The sequence below is a fragment of the Trichosurus vulpecula genome, chromosome 9 (assembly GCF_011100635.1).
Source record: "Trichosurus vulpecula isolate mTriVul1 chromosome 9, mTriVul1.pri, whole genome shotgun sequence".
In the NCBI taxonomy this organism is placed as follows: Eukaryota; Metazoa; Chordata; class Mammalia; order Diprotodontia; family Phalangeridae; genus Trichosurus; species Trichosurus vulpecula.
This window is the reverse complement of record NC_050581.1, coordinates 147999552-148024159: the sequence shown is the minus strand read 5'-3', so window position 1 is coordinate 148024159 and position 24608 is coordinate 147999552. Positions and strand designations below refer to the sequence as shown.

Here is a 24608-nt window from a genome sequence, read left to right as displayed (position 1 = left end):
ATTCGAGGCCAGGATTGTTGGGCATAATAGCAAAACTGATAGCTCACTTTAAAATGTATAACGTACTTTCTTTGTAATAACCCACTTTTCAGATGGGGAAATTGAGGCCCAAAGGGGTTCAATGGCACAGCCCATCGACATCCAGAGCCAGGATCTAGCCTGGGTCTCTCCTGTGTCCCAGTCCAGTATCATCCCCACTAGTCCATGATTCAGGGAGAGACCAACAAGTAGGGGTTAATGACATCCTAGGATTGGAGCAGGATCAGGAAGGGGTGGTTTATGGTGCAGGGAAATGAAACGTTTAGGAACTTGCCCTCATTCTCTTTCATTGTTTTAATTCTTCATGCTCAGTCTCCCATCTTCTATGTTTCTGAAGTGGGTCTTGTTTTTGTTTTCACTTGCTGGGTCATTTAATTCTATATCTAACTGCTTTTGTTTCTTGGGTTGAATTAAATTTGACCTTTGGTAAGAGAAGTCAGTCTCTAGCCTTAACCACCCAAATAAATGGGACAAAGAGTCTTGGGCAGAATAAAAACCTTACAAGAAACACCCCAGGGAGGGGAGTGCTGTGGGCCACCCTCTGCCTCTTTGTGGGCTGGAAGTGAGCTTGAATAAGTGACATTGCCTCTCTGCATCGATAAAGTGAGAGGTTGGACCATTCGATGGATAAGGACCCTTCTAGCTCCATTTTCTATGGAACAGATCAATAATGAAATGTGTTATGGGAGTCGGCCTTGAAGCCAAGAAGACTGGGGCTCAAGGCCCTCTATGTGACACTGAGCAAGTCAACAATCCTGCAGTATCCCAGGCAACTTTCTTTTTAAAATTTTTTTTCAACTAATACACATCTATCTTCTCTCTCTCCTATCTCCCTTCAGTCCGTGGGGAGAAAAAAGAGAAGAAAAAAAAAAAAGAAAACCCTGAAACCAACACAGATAGTCAAGCAAAACCAACTCCCCTGTTGGCCACGTCCAAAAATAGATATCCATCACTTCTGGGACAGTAGGTGGGCAACATTGTAACTCACTAGTCCTCCGGAATTGTGGCTCATCATTGCATTGGTAGAGTTAAGTTTTCCAAAATTGAACGTTTTTACAATGTTGCTGTTAGAACATAAAATGTCCCCCTGGTTCTGCTCATTACCTTACACCATTCAAAATGAAGTTCAAATGAAATCCATCCTGTCTGCTCCTTCCTTGCTTCCACAGACTTCTTATGCCCTGAATAATGCGAGCTAATAAACTTTCCCCTCTCTCCATTCTTTTCCTATTGTATCCTTTCCCCCATCACTTTCCTTTCTTCATTTAAGATCATCAAAATATAACAAAAGGAGGAGCTGCTAATTTGGCTGCAATTCTGACCCCATTAGACATTATGGTTCTCATGTATCATCTTTCCCCTTCCCAACTAAAATGTGAACACTTCATGCCTACAAAGTCTTTTCTGTTATATTTACCTTTTTTATGTTTGTCTTTACTCTCAGGTTTGTATTTCCAGATTTTTTAGGTCATTAACATGCCTTCATTAGATTGTATTGTATTTCAAGATTTCTACCCAGCACCAGACTTAAAAATAATGTTTAGAAGTCCTCTTTTTCATTAGAATTCCCAAGAATTCCATCCCTTCCCAATCCCCCATCCTCACAGGACTATATTCAATTTTGCTATTTAAGTTATTCTTGCTGTAAGCTTATATCTTGGTCTTTTGGATATCTAATTCCACATTCTCTGTTCCTTTATAGTTCCCAACACAGGTTCAGGCCAAAAGAATCAAAAATAAAACCCCTCTAACAGATGAACCTCAGGAGCAGAACACACAAGCTTTTCCCTTAAGTCACTTTTTTTCTTTAACTTCTGTGCTCATAGAATTCTAGCATTTGAGCACCGAGGCAGACAAAGATCATGAAGTCCGACTTCTCATTTTCCAGAGGTGTAAACTGAGGCCTAGGGACGGGAAGGGCCTTGCTTAAAGCCACACACTGAATGAAGGCCAGGTTATTAACCAGAGCCCGAATCTCCTGCTTTTAATTCCAGCACTCTTCTATTTCACAGGATTTGTCCAGACACTGAGACACCCAGGGCAGTAACTCAGAATTCTGATGTGGTAGCTAAGGAGAGCAGCGGAGTTAGCAGTAGTGGACGTGGAGTCAGGAAGACCCAAGTTCAAATCCAGCCTCAGATACTTATGACCCTAAGTAAGTCATTTCTGTCCACCTCAATTTCTTCACCAAAAATTAGGATAATAATCACACCTATCTCCTTGAGTTGTTGTGAGAATCAGTGAGATGCTTGCAAAGCACTTTGCAAATCTTACAGCACATCATAAATTCTAGGGATGATTATGATGCCGGGGCAAGTTCAGAGGTGGGTTGGTCGTTCAGGGCTAGAGAAGGGGTGGATTATGCTAGAAATGCACCTCCAGGGAGCCCAGTCAGTGTGTCCTAGGTGTTCAGACCTAGGAAAAAGGTGGTATGGTGACAGGGGTGATTGGCTGCACGCCACACAAGGACTACAAGGACAGCAGATTCCTGGGGGTAGAGGTGGATGGAACGGCATCTCGAGAGAGGTACCCTTCATGGATGTCTATGCTCCGAAGCAGAGCTGTGGTCACCTCATGCTGGTTTCCTGCTGTTGCCCAGGTACTCAACTTTGTAAAAATTGTAATAATTCAGGAGCGGCCCTTGTCAGAGCTTTACGGTATCATGGGCTTAGGTAAAGAGAGGAAGGGCAGCCATTACAATGAAGTCTTGCTACGCATAATGTAAGAGAGGGGAGCCAGAGTGGCTATGGGAGCTTCAAATACCAACAGGAGCATGCAGGTGTACCCTGCTATAAGAAAACCTCAAATACAAAAATACGAATGAGAATCACATTACAAAACAATCTCTCACTCCTGGTTAAGGCAGGATGCCTGCTCTTTAAACAGCATGCATCCCTGAGGCATTCAAGGAGTGATTTCATCTACATACAGCTTTACAGAAACAGGCAAACCTCAGCCCTTGGGGTCTCAACACAATATTGATTCTAATCGAACTGGGGAGAATATGGAGACTGTGCTGATCTGTCCCCATCACCTAAAGGGCCTTGCTTGGATTGAATACAGCTGCTGTTGCAGTATCCACATTCTATTTTGACTCTGGTAGGCCATAACCTTTCTTCTAGGGAAAAAAAAATTTGCCAGGGGAGGTTTTACTGTTATGAACATGTGAGGCAGCCAAAAGGGACAGGGGGGGAAATGGGCAGGGGCGGGTGTTATGCAAGCTTCCCTGGGTAATTGTAGCCACCCATCCAGCCCCTGCCATTTGACCTGGGTCTTGACAAAGCCCTGTCAGCTTGCCATGACACTGACCTGTACTTCCCCTTGGTAATTCTAGCTCTGGGCTTTTCCTGGGCAGGCACCTCAGTAAGGTCCCAGTCCTGTGATGTTGATAATGACCTTGACTACCAGGATCAAACAAGAACTGAGAAAAGGCCATACAGGAGGAAAGAAGTTTCCCTGAACTCCCTCCTGTCTGCCTGAGCTCCCTCCAGCCCCCTCCCCTCTCAGGCATCTGCATTGATTGGGCTGGTTTCTCACAGGACTCAGAGGGCAGGTGAAAAGTCAGGAGGAAAAACATGAAGGATTAATGAGAAGTGCTTTTGGAAAACTGCTGCTATCAACTCCACTACACAAAGACTACAGAATGTCCCCCAAACCTTAAAGCAGTTTAAGCTGCTGATTAAAGCTTTTTCATAGCACTAAGGCTTTGGGGTCACCCTAGATAAACTTACAAGACGTGATCTTGGTCCCCTCGTTAAGAAGACAAGCACGTATTCAAGAGTAGTCTTTCATCACTATGGGCCAACCACAGTGACCTGGGTGGAATCTGAGAGACAGGAAGCATGTTATGTGGGACCTCTGGACATGGAAGTTATTTTCCAGAGTCTGTTCCTTGGGCATTTTTCAAAAGCTTCAACCTCATGATCTTTTCTTTCCTAAACCGGTCACCCCACAGCTGTCCTGGTACCATAATAGAATGACAGACTTGCTGAGCTGACAGGGGTCTGTTCCAGTTCCAACTCCTTCATTTTGCAGATTGGGAAATCAAGGCCCAAGGAAGGGAAAGCCCTTGGCTGAAGCCTGAAAACATCATACTTGAGTATCTATGGCCTGTATGACACAGATACATTTTAGCTGCTTTTGATTCCAGTGGGAACAGTAGCTCTGAAGAGAAACCTTGTATCCTGAGTGGCTGGCAAGCTGCCGCGCTGAACTTCTCTGTCTTTACTTCAACAGGATGTGGGCACAAACAAACACAAAACCCAGGTTTTCTTACAACTCACGCTCGGTGCTCAGGCCACAAGAAGCATTTTCTGACTCCGCTTCTGGCAAGCAATACTTTGTAGGGTCACTCTCTCTGAGCAGTTTAGATTTGAGGAAATAACTGACAAGATAAGTAAAGTGCTAGCTGGCCGACCTCACACACGACCCATAAATCAGCCCAGCAGAACATTAAAACCTGAGAGAGCACAGTGCCATCTAGTGTTTGACGCTGAGGCTTAACGGTCAAAGAGTCAACATTGTCACCAAGCCCAGGGCTCTAAGTAGTCCTAGCTCTTCTGGGACAAAGGAGACCCAGGACAGAGCTGTCAGGCAAAAGAGCGAGGCAAAAAGGGGACCCGACGAATAAGAAAAAGAGTAGCACATAGGGCCTGGGCCCCAAGACCCAGGGGCCTCAGACTGTCACTATCCCCGTCTGCCCAACATGGTCTCTACCCCTCAGGGATTTATGGTTGAAGGCAAGAAACTGATCCTGCAAGATAGTGAGACCAGGTGGAACAAGTACTTGGGCACATCCACCCAGTGAGAAAGGAAAGAAGCTAAGTGCTGGCAGGCATCCATGTCGTACCCACCATCGGGGGACGCTCATGGCTGACTCCTCTTTTCTTTTCTCTCTCCCTTTGGTGATCTCCTCGGCTCCCATGGGTTCAATGGGAGTCTCAGGGGACATGTGGGTCTGGGAAAGACCTCTTGTAGAAGGTGCAATTGGAGCCAAGTCTGGAAGGAGTCCGGGGGCTCCGAGAGATGAGGGGAGCACATTCCAGGCACTGGAGACAACGCAGCGGAAGGTCACATGTGACAAACAGGAAGAGGACCAGCGCTGCAGGACTGGTTATTAAGGACTTTGAACAGACCACATTCTATTTGATCGTAGAGTTTACAGTATGCCACCACGATTTATTGAAGAGAGACACCATCAGATGTACTTTAGGTAAATTACTTTGGTGGCTGAGTGGAGGATGGATTGGAGATGAGTTAAAGTGAGGTGATGAGGCCTGCACCAGAGAGCTGAATTGGGCCAAACGTGAGAAATGAAGGTGGAGACAACAGCAGACTGGATGGATGGGCTGAGGATGATGAGGATGGCCCCAGGCTGTGAGCCTGCATGACTAGGGAGATAATGGTGCCCACAAGTCACGGGAGGAGTAGGGAGGCTTGGGAAGGAAAGAAATTCTGCTCTGGACACGAGCATGGGATGGTCAGAGGACATCCAGTTTGAGATGTCCAAAAAGTAGCTGGTAATGTACAACTGGAACTTGGGAGATGTGGGCTGGACATAGAAGTCTGTGAATGGTCTGCGAAAGATAACTGCAACCATCAAAACTAATCACCAGGCAGGACCATGACAAGCATGTGCCACAGATTCCTCCGGCAGTCTGCTGAAGCCTATGGACCCTTCTCAGAGTAATGTTATTAAATGCACCAATTAAAACACATCAGATTGCAAAAGAAACCAATTTTAAAGATTATATAATATATATGTAAAGAAAATAGCAAGTTGACAGATCTCAAGTTAAGAATCCCTAGTAGAATGGGAGAAAGTAACCAGGAGAGACCCTTGAGGAAAGGAAAATCCAGTTAGTGGCACCTGACCTAGATGAAGATCCATTAAAGAAGACTGAGGAGCACTCTGAGAGGAGTGAGCCACAAAAACCTAGAGTATCAAAGAGGGTGATCAAAGGCTGCAAAGATATCAAGATGGGTATGAGAAAAGGCCATTAAATGTGGCAATTAAGAAATCACTGGTAGCTTTGAAGGGAGCGGTTTGGGTTGAATGATGATATCATAAGCCAGATTGTAAAGGCCTTATTTTTTAGAAGTTATTTATTTTTAACATCCTTTTAAAAATTTTTGAGTTCTAAATCCTGTCCCTCCTTCTAGCCTTTTCCTGAGTAAGAAAAGAAACGAGATGTATAACGAAGACAGCTTTTTCAAGTTTAGCCAAGAAGGGAAGAAGAGAGATAGGACAATAGCTAGTAAGGATGGATGGATCAAGTGAGGGGTTTTTAAAGACAGAAGAGATTGGCATGTTTATAGGGGGAGAAAGTTAGAATGAGAGAGGGGGCAATCTGTAGAAGATGGAAGGAGATGGGATCTAGGGGGAATGTTGAGGGGATTTGCCTTGCTTGGCCAAGAGAAGGGCCATCTCTTTAGGTGAGACAGGAGTGGAGGAGAGAGGAGGCCAAGATGTCTGAGTGTTATAGTATCTTGCTTTTTCTTATCTCCAGTGCTTAGCAAAGAGCAAGGAACACAGTAAGAGTTGAATAAATGTCTCTTAATTGGGTTCTCATCACACACTAGTTACATTAGGCTTCTTTGGGGATAGAGAATCTTGGAAGCATTTTGAATGCTATCAAGGTGAGTTTGGCAAATGAGGGTGAGAAGGGCTGCAGAGCTGAACTAGAATGGGGAGCCTCCCAATTGTTAGCTGAACAGACACTGCTTCTATGGGTGTGGATTTTTAAAATCTGGGGCTCCTGTTGCTAAATGGTGAAATGAGCTGAAGCAAGAAGGTACTGAACAATAAATCTCCCCTTAATAAATGTTGGTTGAAATTGAAACTCAAAGTCTGGAATTAGCAACAACTCAAGACAAACTTTTCCTAGGGCCAACATCTACTGTCACCTGTTTGATTGGGGGAATGGTGCTATTCGGGGATAACTGATAAACGGAGTCATATAAGGAGTTTCAAGATATTACCTGGGCAAACAGAACCCTGGGCTTCCTTGGTTCACCTCCCTTCCTCCCCCCACCCCACGTCAATTCAGAAATGTATCTGGAGTAACCTAATGTATCTGCAGCAACATGGTGCCGAACAGGACCAGGACACATCCAGGTTTAGACTCTAGTTTGTACAGTTCTTAATTCTGTGGTCATAGGCAAGCTCCTTCACCTCCCTGTATGTTTCTCCAGCTCAAAAGTACAGGTTATGGAAAAGATAATCTCCCGTACTATCTCCATCTCCATTCCAGAGCTGTTGGGAAAAGGACTTTGTAAACTTCACAGAGACTTAGCCATACTACATCAGCTGACCACCTTCACAGACCACAGCAAGCTGGGTTGTCTTCCTTAGTGTATTGGGCAAATAGGTACGATGTTCCCAAATATTTCTACAAATAGCTAAGAAGACACTGTTTCTAGGGATTAGGACCCAATGACATTTTGTCTCTGCTTCTGTGTGAATTTTCAGATGAATTTTAATTTCTGGGAGGAAATGAAATATTTGTTACTAGAATATGCCAATATTGTTGGCTTACAGGATGAACAGGGTGGTTAGGAGGGAGAGAGATGTCACTGTCCTATTTAAGTAGGGGAGAGGACAAAATGTTGCAGAAAATCTTTGTGCCAAGCTACCCTTTAGTGTCCATGACTTCACATGAATTAGCAATGTGAGACTGAAAAATGCAAGGCTTGAGTCTGCAGCAACAAAGCTCAGAGGCTAACTCCACGGGCAGGACATCGCTAAAAGATTCAGTGGAACTGAGGCCGATCTTATCTTCGAGGGTCTCCAGTTCAGAGCACTGCACTGATGTGACTCCAAATTTAACCAGATTTAACCAGTCATTTCCTTAGTGACCTGGATGACCAGGAGGCCCAAACTTCTTGGCCTTACTGTTCAGCACTGCCACTGAGAGGCAGGGCATTACAATGGCGGAGGTAGCCCTAGGCTCAAATCCTCACTGAGGGACTGAGTAACATTCACGCACTGAAACAGAGGAATACTACTTAGGAGTTCTCCCTGACTCACAGGGCTGTGAGGAAAGCACTTTGCACTGAGTGTGGCCTGAGTGTGCTACAAAAATGGGAACTGTCACAAAATGCTTTCCTTTCAAAGCGGTGTGATTTGGTCCATGTGGCTCTTCCCTCTTTAGAAGCAGACAGCCACCCTTCTCCTTAGTAGCTGGTCTTCCAGAGCTGCTATGTTTGAAAAATTCACCACCCTGAGTCCAGCCTAGAGACAAGTCATCAGAACTTAGCTAGAAGGGTCCTTGGATAACATCATACAGCCAGCGCCCTGCTAGAGTTTGCAGTCAGATGGCAGAGTCCTCGAGAAACCCAGGAGGCAACAAAGTCACACTTTACAAAATATATGGTATTGTAAGTGTGCAAGCCAATCTATGGGCCCAAACTTTGAAACAAATTAGGACCAGCCCCAAAACAGTAAAATTATGAAAGGGAATTGTAGCAACATGGTGATACAACATACACTAAATGTAGGGCATCATAAAAAAAAAAGCCCTGGGGAGTTAGGACACCTGGATTTGCCACTTACCATCTGTGTGACCACAGGCAAGTGACTCAGCCTAAGCCTCAAGGTTCATTTCTATAAAATGGGAATACCAATGCTTTTACTATCTACCTCACACGGTTGCTATAAGAATTTAAGGACAACATTACATACCACAAGGTACTGATTCCATTGGTTTTATCACTAATAAAATGGTTTTACAGTATCTCATTTGGTCCTCATAACAAGCCTTTGATGAAGGTGCTATTACAATGGTTGTTTTACAGATGGAGAAACTGAGGCAGGCAGAGGTGAAGTAACTTGCCCAGGGTCACGCAGCTAACAAGTGCCTGAGGCTGGATCTGAACTCGAGTCTTCCTGACCCCAGGTCCAGCGCACTCTATTCACTGCACCACCGAGCTGCCTGTTGATGCACACAGTATTCAGGCAGGCCTGGCACATCTGGTATGAGGGCTTGCTAAACCCTTTTCAGGGCTGCTAACCTTTGGTGTCCACCTGGCACTCACCTCTCACCTGTGGCTCCAAGATGCTTGTGCAGCGGCCACACCCCAGTAAAACCATCTTGGCACACAGGCTAAACTAGGCTGAGGACAACTGACAGGCCTCAAACCCATCGGTAAATTAAGGGGATGTCCACACTAAGCATGTGAAGATTTTCCCCAGAGAGAATGGGAGGATGAGAACAATTCGTTCCAAGCACCATGCAGTTGTCTTTGTATTACAGTGCCTACCACACAGAAGGCACTTAATAAATGCTTAACTAAATTCACTCACTGACTCCCTGGTCAAGTTATCTCATGTCTCTGGGCCTCTTTCCTCCTTTGAGGCCAGAATAAGAGTCACTTAGGTCCCACCTAGCTCTGACACTCCACGACCTTCCCAAGCCTCACCCAGATGTGTATAACCCAGCCCAAGCCTAGCAACAGGCCAGGGTATCTCCTCACTCCCTTGACTGAGGGCAGCCTGTATTCCACAGGGATTCTCCAGGACACTCTTAAACCTTCACAGAGAAGAGGCAGGACAGTAGAATGGGAAGGCCTGCACTAGGAGTCAAGAGATCCAGATTCTAGTTCCAAATGACACTCACACACAAAGCAAATATAGGAAGGTCTCTTCATACATCTGGGTCTTGTTTTCTCTGTTGTAAAACTGAGACTGGAGGACCTCTGAAGTCCTTCCCAGTCCTAAAAAAGTTCCTGAAAGGGAACTACTGAATCAGAAGGTCGTAGATGTTTGCAGGGCAAGAGAAAGTGCAGACTTTTTTGCTGATTTTCACTGCTCCACTACAGCAATGCTAGTCCTATACTTATGATGGGGGCTCAAGCTATTCTAGCAGTCTTTCAACAGAGTACAGGGGAGGGTCTCAGCACACTGGGGATAGAGACAGTCAGACAACACAAGGAGTGGCCTCAACCATCATCCCCCCGCCCCTTTCCCCCCACCAGGGCATCAAACCCACCTGTTCAAAAAGGAGAGAGCTGCAGTGGAAGGAGGTGGTCCCTGCCCTCCTCCAGCTACTGCCTCCCCTGGGGCAAGGCAGAAAGAGGGGGATCGTACCACCTGCTGCTTGGATCAGGAAAAGCTGAGATGCAAAGAGGGACCATTTCATGTTATTCCTGAATGTTGACAGAAAATCCTTTTTATAGCATAGCACTAAAAATGACACGCAGCTCTATATCATACCTGATAATAGAAGGAGCACACACTCAGATTTACAAATAAATTGGCCACAGATCAAATATCATCCAGCCCCAGATGATGCAACTCACTAAAGCAAGGAATGATGTTCTATTCCTTGATGACACCTGATGCAGTTTAGAATCCACTAGGGAAAAAAAACCAAGCACATGATTTTCACTTTAGCTTTAGGGCTGACCGGCTCTGCTGTTAACCATTCTCAAGTGACAGGGAGGCTGCGGAGGGCTCCTCACAAAAGCCGTGAGTGTGTGTGCACTTGCATGAAGCCACTGACACTTAGTGTCTGAGAATCAGCTCGGGCAGGGAATGGGCAGCAGGAGGGCCCACTATTACTATGCTTCAGACAGTTGTGCCTTGGCGCGCTTAGACATTTGATCTATATAAAAACGACCGTCTTAGACATGTTACTTTTCAGGAACCACAAGATAAAAAGTCACCTGGTCAAAAAACCCAAAAGGTAAATTTAATTAAAAAAATATAATTGCCTACGAGATGAAGAGACAAATTAAATCACTGAAAAAGAGTCCTGCTTTATGGTGCCGACATTAATTGGTAGGTTTGGTATCCGAAATCTAAGATTGAGTGTTACACCGGTTATACTAGGAACTGTCTGGAAATAAACATTTTAAGGGTGGAGGGCTCCTTGATTATTTCTAAATATCAAAAAGTATCACAGGCTGTTCTTTTGAACACCAGCTTCTCTCGCAGAGGCTATTGTCCAGAGTCTCCAATTTTCCACACAGGATAAGGTCTTGGTTTCAGCCAACTCTCAGTGGAGGGGCTACTAATACAACCCCATCGCCTCGAACAAACAGCATTGGAATGTTCCTCTTGGTTGACTGAGAGAGGAAAAAAAAGAAAAAAAAACTTCATAGAACATATTTTAAACAAATAATATTATGGATCTTTTTCAAAACAAAGGAAAATTTTGTGAATATCAAAAAAAAAATATATATCAAAATACACATTTGGATTAGCCACAAATATCACACAGGGAAATTATTTTAAAGTCTGGTTGTCTACACATGCTTAGCCAAAAAAAAAAAAAATATCACTGAGTCAATTTTCATTACTCCACATCAACTGTCAAAGCTGTTCTGAGGTTTTAAGACTGGATGACCAGGAAATGGATATAACATTAAGGGAAACAGGAAACTCAGGAAAATCAATTGGGATTTTTTGTGGAGGGGAAGGGAAGAAGAAGATGAGGAGTTTCATTATTTGAAATGTTGGTTTGCCCAGAGATCCCACTGTTTTAGTGATTAAAAAGGTCCCACAAACACCAATATATTGATAGCAATATTTTTTTGGTAGGAGGACTAGAAACAAAGTAAGATGCCCCCAATTTAAGGAACGGCTAAACAAGTTGTGGTACATGAACAGAACAGAATATTACTGAGCTATAAGAAACAACGAGAAGGCTATGTGAAAGTTAAGTAAGCAGGACCAGGAAAAGCAAACACAAAAACTACAACAAAGCAAATGGAAAAAAAACAAAAAACAAAATTGAAGGCTGTGTAATTGTAATGACCAAGACTGGTCCAAAAGAGAGGAAAACATGCTCCCCTTCCCTTCCTTGCAGAGCCAGGAACTGTCAGAGCCTATCAGGCTCAGCTAATGGGCTGGTTAGCTTTGGGGAACTGTTTTTTCTCCCTACTTTCCTTCTTTTTTATTCTTTGTTATAAGGGATAACTCTGGGGAGGAAGAGAGGGCTTTATTTGAAAATAAGGATGATATAAGACCAAAACATAACAATAAAATTAAATAAGTAATCATTGAATTTGAAGAAATGGCAAGACATCAAACAGGAAATGTCTGGCAGGCAGATGGGAGACTTGGGATAGAAAGACCTGCCTCTGGACACAGGGGAAATGAGTTCAGACACTGTCTCCGCCACTTTCAGCCTGTGTGACCTCAGGCAAGGCATTTATCTTGTCTAGGCTTCTCAGTGTCCTCACCTCTAGGAGAGGAAGCTGGCCTAGCTGGCCTCTAGGGGGCATCCTGGCTCTCCATCTGTGGTCAGATGACATAAAGGAGCTCAGGAGACTCTGGAGAACTGAAGAACTCCCAGATCAAAATGCAGGACAATAAGATGAGAGTGGACCTCTAAAAAGAAAATGGATAAAGAACAGAAGGTTGACATCAGGGAAGCAGAACCAAGAAATGGGAAGAGGAACGACTAAAGAAAACTGAGCCCGTGTAGGAGAAACCAAAAGAAAAGAATGTGAAGAAGGAAGCAATTGTTTGAGGTATCAAGGGTTGTACCAGTAGGCACAGAATCAATGTGCTGAACTGAAGAACTCACATGTTAAATCATTCCATTAGAAGGAACAGCCAAGGTAACTTACTTTATAGATCTCCTCATAAGTTTCTTCATCAATTTCTATAGTTGTCACAGTCTCTTCTACATCTCCCAAAATCATGTTTAAATGCTGATCATAAGCCTAGGGAAATAAATGCAGTTGAATTATTACATTATGGAACATGTATAAATGAACACAGATTACAAATATGTAAATACCTGAAATTCAGTTAGCATACAAAATGGTTACTCCTTACTGTTAAACATGAAAAACATGGTTATTAGTGATTTTTTTCAGTTTGTTCTGAAGTAAAGATAATACAGTCATGATTTACTTTTTTTGGCTAAAAAATTCCCTTAGTGGACACAATTTTAAAATTTCCTTAGAATGTGTAAAATGTAAGTATGCGGGACATGGACCTTACTTGTTATTTGAAGGAGGCACGCTGCCCATAACACACAAGCAGCTAAGAAAGCCACAATGAGAACAAGAAGAGGTATGAAGAAGAAAGAGTCGACCAACAAAGGACAGAAGAAAGAATAAAAGACAAAATAGGCCATTTTGGCTACATGAAATTAAATAGCTTTTGCTCCAAAAAAATCATTAAGAACCCCAAAACAGCTGAGTAAAGAAAAAAAATTTAATTTGATCAAAATCACTGATAAAAGACTGAAATCCAAAATATAGGGGAACTAAAATACACACACACACACGCGTGCGCACGCACACACACGTCCAAGAGCCATTTCCCAACTGGTAAGTGGTCAAAGGATATGAACAGTTTCAAAAGGAATGTAAACTATAAATAACCATCTGACAACACGCTAGAAATTATTAATACTAAGAGAAATGCAAATGACAATAACTCTTAAGGTTTTATCTCATGTTCTGAAGAATGGCAGAAATGACCAAAGAATCCAACAAAAAAACCAAGAAGTCAATGTCGGAGCGGCTGTGGGAAGGTAGGCACAGTAGTACCAGTAGTAGAGCTGTCATCTGTGAACCACTCCAACTATTCTAGATATCAATTTTGGATTAGATAAGAAAAGTCACTAAACATTTGACCCAGTGATCCCACTACTGGGCAAAACTCCAAGGATGTCAGAGACAAGACTGGGCATCTAATATATGACAAAATATTCATATCAGCACTTTGTGCTAGCAAAGAACTGAAAATCCAACAGGTGCCCCTCATTTGAAGAACAGCTGAAAAAACAGTGGTTTATAAATATAACAGACTATCACTGCGTAGTAAGAAATAAATACTAGGAATTCATCTGAAGGGCATGGTGCAAATAACAAAACCAAAAGAACAATATAAACAAGGCCTGAAGCCATGTAAATGAGAGGATTGGTAAAAAGAAGTCAAACCCTGAGGAACTGAAAAAAGTGACATCCTGGAAAACCGATGACGCGTATCTCCTTTGTTACAGTAGAGGGGCAAGATGCTACTAGTGCAGAAGGTGGGTCATGGTGCCAGATACAGACACTGCCATCGAATGTTTGTGCTTCATTATTTTTCTTTGGTACTAGGAGAAGCTCAGCCTGGGTGAAGGGATTTTATAGAAATGACACTAATGTAAAAAATAAGGTATCGATAAGCAGTTTTTTTAAAAAAAATAAATAATAATGCCCAGCACGTACAGGGAATCCTAACTGAGTCACCTACTAACTGCCGAACTTTCAGGGTTTTAGTTGAGGATCAAAGGAGTTAACATATTCCAGTGCCAAACTGGCAGAATGAAGAAGGAACTCTCTGAAGCCCTCCCAAATTCCCCTCCAAACAAGTAGAAAATCTCCTGGAAATTGATGTAAGATCAGGGAAGCAGCTTACTAGCAGGCAGGCAAGGTCTGTCTCAGCAGGGTGGGAGGGAAACGACGTAGAGAGCAGCAGCAGCCATCCTCACAGCAGGGGGCCTACAGCAAGGCTCCAAACCTAGGGCAATCCCCCAGCAAGGTCCTGCCCTCCTGCAAGCCAGCAGCACCCTAGGCAAGTGAACAGGCTGTGCATCCCAGCAAGGACCCATCCCAGTGACCACACCCCAGAAAAGCCACCAGCAAGGCCTTGATCACACTGCTGATTAGAAGTGAAGTCTCCTGATCAACATCTAGACACCAAGGTGAGAGCTACCAGCAGAAAGACTGTTACCACAGCAACCCAGCAGCAAGGCCCACCCCACAGTACAAGCCAGAAGGAAGCCTACTCTCCACAGAAAGCAAGCCGCTAAACCCTGAAGCCCAGTGAAAGCCAGCAGTAAGACCCAGAGCCTCAGCACAAAGAGCTTGGGAGAGCAAGGCCAGAGCCCAACTCTCACATGAAAATACCAAGTCACAAAACAGGCAGGAAAAAATGAGCCAAAAAAACCAAACTACAAAAAAGAGCTTGACTGCAGAAAATTACTATGGTGATAGGGAGGATCAAAACATAAGCTTAGAAGTGGACAATAGTATCAAAATGGCTATATGTGAATCTTTGAAGAAAAATGTTATTTGGTCTCAGGCCCAAAAAGAATTCCTGGAAGAGCTAAGGATTTTAAAAAGTAAATTAGAGAAGCAGAAGAAATATCAGAAAAAGAAAGGAGAGTAGTACAAGAGAATCAAGAAAAAAGGGTCAACAGCATGGGAAAAGATATACAAAAATTTGCTAAGGAAAATAACTCCCTAAAACTAGAATTGGCCAAATGGAAAAGGAAGTACAAAAGCTCACCTTAGAAAATAATTCCTTAAAACTTAGAATTGAATAAGTGGAAATTAATGACTCTATGAGACATCAAGATGTGGCGAAACAAAAACAAAAAAAAAAGAAAAGAAAATGTGAAATTTCTCATTGGAAAAACAACTGACCTAGAAAATACATCCAGGAGAGCTAATAAAAGAATTATTGAACTAACTGAAAGGCAAGATTAAAAAAAAAAAAAGCCCAGATAACACCTTTGAAGAAATTATCAAAGAAAACTGCCCTGATATAGGAGAACCAAAGGGCAAAATAGAAATTGAAAGAATCCATTAATCACTGCGTGAAAGAGATCACAAAATGAAAACTCCCAGGAACATCACAGCCAAATTCCAGAGCTCAAAGATCAAGAAGAAAGTATTGCAAACAGCCAAAAAGAAACAATTCAAATATCATGGCCCTACAGTCAGGATTACACAGGTTTTGGCAGCTTCCCAATAAAGAACCTGAGGGCTTGAAATATGACATACCAGAAGGCAAAGGAGTTAGAATTACAACCAAGAATCATCAACCCAGCAAAACTGCATATAATCTTTCAAGGGAAAAAAGTGGCTATTTAACAAAATACAGGACTTTTAAGTACTGTGAATTAAAAGACCAGAGCTGAATAAAAAATTTGTCCTCCTAATACAAGACTCAAGGGAAACATAAAAAGGTAAAAATGAAACAAGAGAAAACACAAGCAATTCAGTAAGGTTAAATTGTTTATATTTCTACAGGGCAAGATAATATTTGTGACTAACAACCTTATTACTCTAAGAGCATCAGAAGGAGTATATGTAGACAGAGGGTGTGGATATAACGTGACTTTGATGAGATGATACCCCAAAAACAAAATAAAGGCATGAGAAAGAAAATTGCACTGAAAGAAGAAGGGGGGATTGAATGGGGGTAAATTATCCCACAGAAAAGAAACATGAAAGAACTATTATAATGGAGGGGAAGACGAGAGGGGGCAGGCAAAGCTTAAGCCTTATTCTCATCAAAATAGCTTAAAGAGGGAATAACATACACATTCAGTTGGATACAGAAATCTATCTTTTCCTATAAGGAAATAAAATGGGATGGAGATAACAGAAGAGAGAAGAGTGGCTGATAAAAGGGAGAGTATATTAGGGAAAGTAGTGATCAAAAGTAGAACACTTGTGAGGAAGGAAATGGTGGGGGAGTGAGAGAGAAGAGTATAAACAAGTGAAAAATAGCATGGGGGAAATACAATTAGTTATCATAACTATAAATATGAATGGGATGAACTCACCCATAAAACAGAAGCAGATAGCAGAATGGATTAAAAATGAGAATCCTAGAATATGTTGTTTACAAGAAACACATTTGAAGCAGAGAGATACACACAGGGTAAAGGTAAAGGGCTGGAGCAGAATCTATTATGCTTCAGCTGAAGCAAATAAAGCAGGGGTAGCAATCCTAATCTCAGACAAAGAAAAAGCAAAAAGAGATAAAGAAGGAAACTTTATCTTGCTGAAAGGTACCACAGACAATGAAGTCATATCAATACTAAACATATATGTGCCAAAAACAGCATCTAAATTTTTGAAGAAGTTGAATGAGTTACAGGAGGAAATACATAATAAAACTATACTAGTCAGGGGCCTCAACTTTCCCCTCTCAGAACTAGATAAATATAACCAAAAAATAAATAAGAAGTTAAGCAGGTGAATAAAATTCCAGAAAAGTTGGATATGATAGATCTCTGCAAAAAGATAAGTGGGAATAGAAAGGAATATACCTTTTTCTCCACAGTACGTGGCACCTACACAAAAACTGACCATGTATCGGGACATAAAAACCTCACAACCAAATGCAGAAAAGGAGAAATAGTAAATGCACCCTTTTCAGATAATAATGCAACAAAAATTACATCCAATAATGGACAATGAGAAGACAGATAAAAATTAACTGCAAATCAAATAATCTAATCCTAAAAAATGAATGGGTCAAAGAACCAATCACAGAAACAATTGATAATTTCATTAAAGAAGATGACAACAATGAGACAGCATACCAGAACACTACTAAGGGGAAAATTTATATCTCTAATTGCTTTCATCAATAAAATAAGACAAAAAAGCAGATCAATGAATTGGGCATGCAACTAAAAAACTAGAAAAAGAACAAATTAAAAATCCCCAATTAAACACCAAATTGGAAATCCTGAAAGTCAAAGGAGAGATTAATAAAACTGAAAGGAAGAAAACGATTGAACTAATAAATAAAAACTAGAGGCAGGTTTTATGAAAAAACCAACAGATAAAACACTGGTGAATCTGACTAAAAAGGAAAGAAGAAAGCCAAAATGAAAAATCAAAAATGAAAGGGGTAAATTCACCACCAATGAAGAGGAAATTAAGACAATTGTTAGGGGCTATTTTTCCCAATAATGACGATAAATTTGACAATCTAAATGAAATAGAAAAATATCTACAAAAATATAAATTACCCAGATTAACAGAAGAAGAAATAAAACACTTAAATAACCCAATCTTAGAAAAAGAAACTGAATAAGGTATCAATGAACTTCCTAAGGAAAAACCCCCAAGACCAGATGGATCCACAAGCAAATTCTACCAAACATTTAAAGAAAAATTAATCCCAATACTGTATAAATTATTTGGAAAAATAGGTGGAGTCCTACCAAATTCCTTTTGATACAAATATGGTGCTGATACCCAAACCAGGAAGGGCCAAAACAAAGAAAATTATAGACCAATTTTCCTAACAAATATTGATGCAAAAATTTCAAATAAAATGCTAGCAAAAAAGATTACAACAATACATCACAAGGATCACGCAGTATGACCAGGTGGGATTTATACCAGGAATGCAGGGCTGGTTCAACATTAAGGAAACTATCAGCATAACTGAATGTATTAATACAAAACCAACAGAAATCATATGATTATCTCAATAGATGCAGAAAAAGCCTTCGACAAAATAAGGCACACATTCTTATTAAAAACACTAGAGAACATAGGAATAAATGGAACTTACCTTAAAATGTTAAGTACTATTTATCTAAAACCATCAGCAAGCATTATCTGAAATGGGATAAGCCAGAAGCCTTCCCAATATAATCAGAGGTCAAACAAAGATGCCCATTATCACCGCTATTATTTAATACTGTACTAGAAATATGAGCTATAGTAATAAGGGAAAAAAAGAAATTAAAGGAATTAGAATAGGCAATGAAGAAACAAAGCTATCACTCTTCACAGATGATATGATGTTATACTTAGAAAATCCTAGAGAATCAATTAAAACTACTTGAAATTATTAACAACTTTAGCAAAGTTGCAGGATGCAAAATAAACCCACATAAATTACCAGCATTTCTATATATTACCAACAAAGTCCAGAAGCAAGAGATAGAAAGAGAAGTTCCATTTAAAATAACTGTAGACAATATAAAATATTTGGGAATCTACTTGCCTAAACAAACCCAGGAACTCTATACATACAATCATAAAACATTTTTCACACAAATAAAAGTTAGATCTAAACAACTGGAAGAATATTAATTGCACATGGATAGGCCAAGACAATATAATAAAAATGACAATTCTACCTAAATTAATATATTTATTCAGTGCCATACCAATCAAACTATCAAAAATTTATTTTATAGAGCTAGAAAAAATACCAAAATTCATCTGGAAGAACAAAAGCTCAAGGATATCAGGGAATCAATGAAAATAAAATGGGAAAGAAGGTGCTCTAGTTGTACCAGATCTCAAACTGTATTACAAAGTTATTAAAACAATCCGGTACTGGCAAAGAAACAGAGTGGTGGATCAGTGGAATAGACTGAGCACAAATTACATCATAGTAGATGACCATAGTAGTCTAGTATATGATAAACTCAAAGACTGAAGCTTTTGAAACAAAAACTCATTATCTGACAAAAAGTGCTGGCAAAACTGGAAAACAGTACAGAAGAAACTAGGTATAGACCAATGTCTCACACCCTATACCAAGATAAGGTCAAAATGGGCATATGATTGACATATAAAGAGTGATATCATAAGTAAATTAAGAGAGCATAGTTTATATGTCTGATTTACAGATAAGGGAAGAATTTAGGACGTAAGAAGATAAAAAGAACATTACAAAATGTAAAATAGATCATTTTGATTATACAAAATTATAAAATTTTTGCACAAACAAAACTAATGCAACCATAATAAGGAAAGCAGAAACCTGGGGGGGGGGGGGCGGTAGAATCTGCAACAAGTATCTCTGATAAAGGCCTCATTTCTCAAATATATAGAGAACTGAGTCAAATTTATAAATATACAAGTCATTCCCCAACTGATAAGTGGTCAAAAGACATGAACAGGAAGTTTTCAGATAAAGAACTCAAAGGTATCTATCATCACATGAAAAAATGCTCTAAATCACTACTGATCAGAGAAATGCTAATTAAAACAACTCTGAGGTACCACCTGAAACCTATAAGATTGGGTAAGACAATAAAGGAAAATGCTGGATGTTGGAGGAATGTGGGAAAACTGGGACACTAATGCATTGTTGGTGGAGTTGTGAACTCATCCAATCATTCTGGAGAGCAATTTGGAACTACGCCCAAAGGGTGATAAAACTGTGCATCCCTTTGATCCAGCAATTTCGCTACTAGGTCTATATCCCAAAGACATCCAGAAAAGGAAAAGGACCTATTTGTACAAAAATATTTATACCAGCTCTTTTTGTGGTGGCTAAGACTTGGAAATCAAAGTGGTGCCTATCCATTAGAGAATGGCTAAACAAGCTGTGGTATGTGAATGTAATGGAATACTATTGATCTATAAGAAATGATAAGCAGGTAGATTTCAGAAAAACCTGGAAAGAGATACACGAACTGATAAAGCGAACAGACCTGGGACAATGTTGTACACAAGTAACACCAATGAAGAACTGTGAAGATTTAGCTATTCTCAGTTACACAATGATCCAAGACAATCCCCAAAGGACTAATGATGAAGAATACTTTCCACCTCCAGAGAAATAACTGATATTAAATGAATACAGACTGAAGCATACTATTTTTTACTTTCTTTCACTTTTTTCTTTTGAGTCTTCTTGTAGAAAATGACTAATATGGAAATGTTTTACATAATTGCACGTATATAACCTATATCTAACTGCTTACCATCTCAGCAAGGGGGGAGAGGAAGGAGGGATAGAATTTAGAACTCGCTTGTATCCCCATTCTTAGTTGCCAAACTAATGGCTTTTTCTCAATCCTCATTCTCCTTGACCTGTCCGGAGCCTTTGACACTGTTGATCATTCTTCCCTCCTTCCTTCTACATTTTCAGAACACCCTCTCTCCTGGTTCTCCTTCCTATCTGACCACTGCTTCTCTGTCTCCTTTGCTGGTTCCTCCTCCAGATCACCCTCTAACCACAGGTGAGCCCCAATGTTCTTTCTGTCTTGAGCCCTCTTCTCTTCTCCCTCTATACTACTTCACTTGTTGATCTCATCAGCTCCCATACACTTAATTATGATCTCTATGCTGATCTACCTTTCCTACCCCATTCTCTCTGCTGACCTCCAATCTCCAACTGCCTTTCAGACATCTTGAACTGGATGTCCAGTAGACACCCTAAACTCAATATGTCCCAGACAGAATTCACTATCTTTCTCCCTGAACCTTCCCCCACTCCTACCTTCCACATTACATAGGGGGCAACGCCTTCCTCCCAGTTCCTCAGGCTCACAACCTAGAAGTCATCCTGGACTCCTCACTATTTCTCACACACCCCCACCCCCCAATCCAAGCTGTTGCCAAGGCCTATAGATTTTGCCTTTGCAACATTTCTCTAATATACCCCCTTCTCTCCTCCCACACTGGTGTTGGGCCTCATCACCTTACACCTGGATTAATACAAATAACCTGCTGGTAGGTCGGCCTGCCTCAAGTCTCCCCCTAAGCCAATCCATCCTCCAGCCACTAAAGTGATTTTCCTAACGTATGGATCCAACCACGTCAACATCACCCCTATTCACTAAGAACAGACTCCCTCCTCTGCTCTCCCTACTGACCTCTCTACGGTCCTTATGTCCCAACTAAAATCCCATCTTCTACAGTAAGCCTTTCCCCAGCCCTCTTAATCATAGTACTTCCCCTCTTACTTCCTATTTATCCCATATACAGCTTGTTTGTATGTATTTGTTTGCTTGTGTTCTCCCCCTTGAGACTTGTGAGTTCCTAGAGGTCAGGGGCAGTCTTTTGCATCTTTCTATATCCCCAGAGATTAGCATGGCACATAGTAGGTACTTAATAAATGTTTACTGACCAACTGACCTTTCAGATTCCTTATTCAGTAAATTTAGATTTTAGAATCGGAAAGGATCTTAGAGGTCATCTTGTACAAAGTCCTCATTTCATAAATGAAAAAAAAAAATGGGGCCCAGAGAAGTTCAATGTCTTGCCTCAAGTCACACAAATAGTAAGAGGCATAATCAGGATTAAAACTCAAGCCCTCTATCTGCAGACAGAGCCTCTTATCTTCATTCAGAGAAGGTATTGCTTCCTCCCTGAAGTGCTTCCTGACATCCTCACTTATGATGGTTCTCTCCTCCCTCAAATACTCTAGAATATTTTAATTAACTTTCAATTACCCAAGTATATTTTAAGTGCCTATTATGTGCACTGTGATGCAAAGACACAAGTGAAAACCTCTTCTATTCCCCCTTAGATGAGGGAGAGAAGAGGGAACACACACATTAGGCCACTCAAAACAGACTGAGGTCTGATCCTGCTGCCTCCCTTCACTCCTAATATACAATTACTGATGCACATCTTGGATCCTGGGAGTAGAATGGAAGCCCCCTGGGGCAGGCACAATTCGGTACTGTATCCTCAGTACAGTTCGTTAAATCAGTGGTGTCAGAGTCAAACAGAAAAGAATCCCTGTGGGTCACATTAGTGTGATCTATGCTGCACTGTATTTTTATTTAATTTGTTAAACATGTCCCTCTACACATGGGAATTCTGGGGGCTGCTAGTTTGATGCTCCTGCTCCAAAACCTTGTGTCTGATAAGGGCATTGAATTAAAATCCCTTCCAGCTTTAATATGCTGTTTAAAATCATCTCATATCCCACAGATTTCATAGGATTTAGAACTAAAAGGTATCTCTGATTTTACAGATGGGGTACCCGAGTCCCAAACAGATATGACATGCCCAAAGTCACCCAGCAGATCTAGGGTTCAAATCTAGGTCCTAAAAACACCTACATGACTTTAGTACGTTATAGGGGGGAAAGACACTAGATTTGGAGTCAGAGAACCTGGGTTCAAATTGTCTCCATTACTTATTACCTGTGTAACCTCAGCCAAACGACTTAACCTCTCTGGGCCTCAGCTTCTTTACCTGTAAAATGAGGTGGATGGACGAGATGGTGTCTCTTCTGACTCTAAACACATGATACAACATCTAGAGAAAACGACAAAGCCTACTGAGAAGCAGTGCAGTGTAGTAGATAAAAGGGCTGGTCTTGGACTCAGAAACTGATTTAAGTGCCCCCTCTGACACATATACCTACCGTGACCCAATGAGGTGACTTAACATCTCAGTGATGCAGGCAAAGAAGGTACACAGCTGCACTGGTAGAAGAAATTTCCCCAAGTTCAGTTCCTTTTACCGATAGAATCACAAATCCCACCTCCAGTAAAACTTATGCATTATCAGAAACATTACTCATCAGTCCAAGATTTGATGGATTTAACTCACATGCAATCTTCCTCGCAGTTCTCGGTCATTTCTCATTTTTACATAAATTCGTTCATCTAGACTGAGCCTGATGAGATCCAGCGGCTCCTCTACAGTGTTGGTGGTCTGTTGCTGTTAAAAAGAAAAACTGCAATGATAAACACCCACCAGAAGTGTTAGAACCTATTACCCACCTGTTCTCTGCAAAACCCAAACTAAGGAATTTGTATCTTCAGTTATAGTTTCCACCTGACCTATAGCTTACAAGAGGCTCCTCAATTAAAAAATTAATTCTTTAATTCGCTTTTATGAGAAGTCAGCCCTAGCAAAGGTACTGTCACCTGAAGGTTGACAGTACCCAGAGCAAGCATGAGGGTCAAGCCAACACACTTTAAAGTCAGGAAACTTTTAAGGGCGCTATACAGAATGCCACATTTTCAGCAAGGGAGGATGTGATGTTTGCAAAACAGGGTGGAGGGATGAGGAAAACGTACCAGTCCTCTTTATCAGGCTGGGCTGGGATTTACAGACACAGTACAAAGATGAGTGGCAACTAACAGCTGAAAATGGAAGTGAAGGTGAGCCAAATCTAGGACTTGCAGATGGGAAGGGAAGAGCTGGGCAAAGGGGCAGCTAGATAGGAAGACCTCGATTCAAATCTGGCCTCAGACACTCACTCACTGTGTGATCTTGGGCAAGTCACCTCACATCTGCCTGCCTGAGATTCCTCAGCTGTAAAATGGGGAGAGTAACAGAATCTACCTCTCAGGGTCGTTGTGAGGATGAAATGGGAAATAAACTTTTGTAAAATTAACTTTGCAAACGTTAAAGCCCTGGATAAATGCTATTATTACCGTGATGAGCGAGGCCAAGGAGTATAATTATTAATGACACACACACGCCACTCCTCCAAGACCCTTGCCACCTCAAATGTAAAGTAGCGACCTTTCCAACAACATCGGCAGAGGAACAGACAGAGCTGCCGGCGTGAGGGGGGCATGCAGGCACCGCAAGCCATGGAGGGTCCCCGGGGCGCCACGGGAATGAGTTCCTGGGACACTAAAGCCAAACCTCCCGGGGCTGCTGGTCAGGCGGGACTAGGGAGGACAGAATAGACTTTCTCCTCAGTCATTGGCCGGCTGAGCCGTAAAGCAGGAGTAGGCGATCTAACCAACGACCAAAAGACAAGCCAATGAAAACTCTGGCTGGCTAGCCCGAAGGTGACTGACACTTCAGTCAGCCAGTGACAAAGCGGAGGAAGGCGTGGTTTTCTCCATTCTGAGCCCAAGACTTTCAGAGATTCCCCGTTACTAGGGAATTTCTATTAGGATTGGGGCGGGGAGGGACGATTAGAAGGGATCTGGGAAGAGGGAGCAAAGGGCTGCTCCAAAGAACATCCGCGGGGCCCTACCGCAATAGCTCAGGGCACAGAGAGGCTCTCCAGCGACATACCTGATCCGCGTCGTCCGCCATGTTTCAAATCCGGTTTCTTTTCCCGCTTCTCGCGAGATGACGTGCACGCTCTCGCGGCAGCCAGCCTATCAGCGAGAGCGGACGCGATGACGCACATCCGC

The 24608-nt window shown here is 41.8% G+C and overlaps 1 protein-coding gene across 1 annotated transcript; it reads right to left on the bottom strand.

Moving 5' to 3' along the window:
* Window positions 1–10700: 10700 nt before the first annotated feature.
* LSM3 (LSM3 homolog, U6 small nuclear RNA and mRNA degradation associated) lies at window positions 10701–24530 on the bottom strand. The gene is made up of 4 exons (XM_036738995.1): window positions 24487–24530; window positions 23056–23166; window positions 12616–12711; window positions 10701–11106 (listed from the first exon to the last, which is right to left on the bottom strand). The coding sequence occupies exons 1-4, from the start codon at window positions 24505–24507 to the stop codon at window positions 11026–11028; spliced, it is 309 nt and encodes a 102-aa protein (XP_036594890.1). The 5' UTR covers window positions 24508–24530; the 3' UTR covers window positions 10701–11025.
* Window positions 24531–24608: the final 78 nt, after the last annotated feature.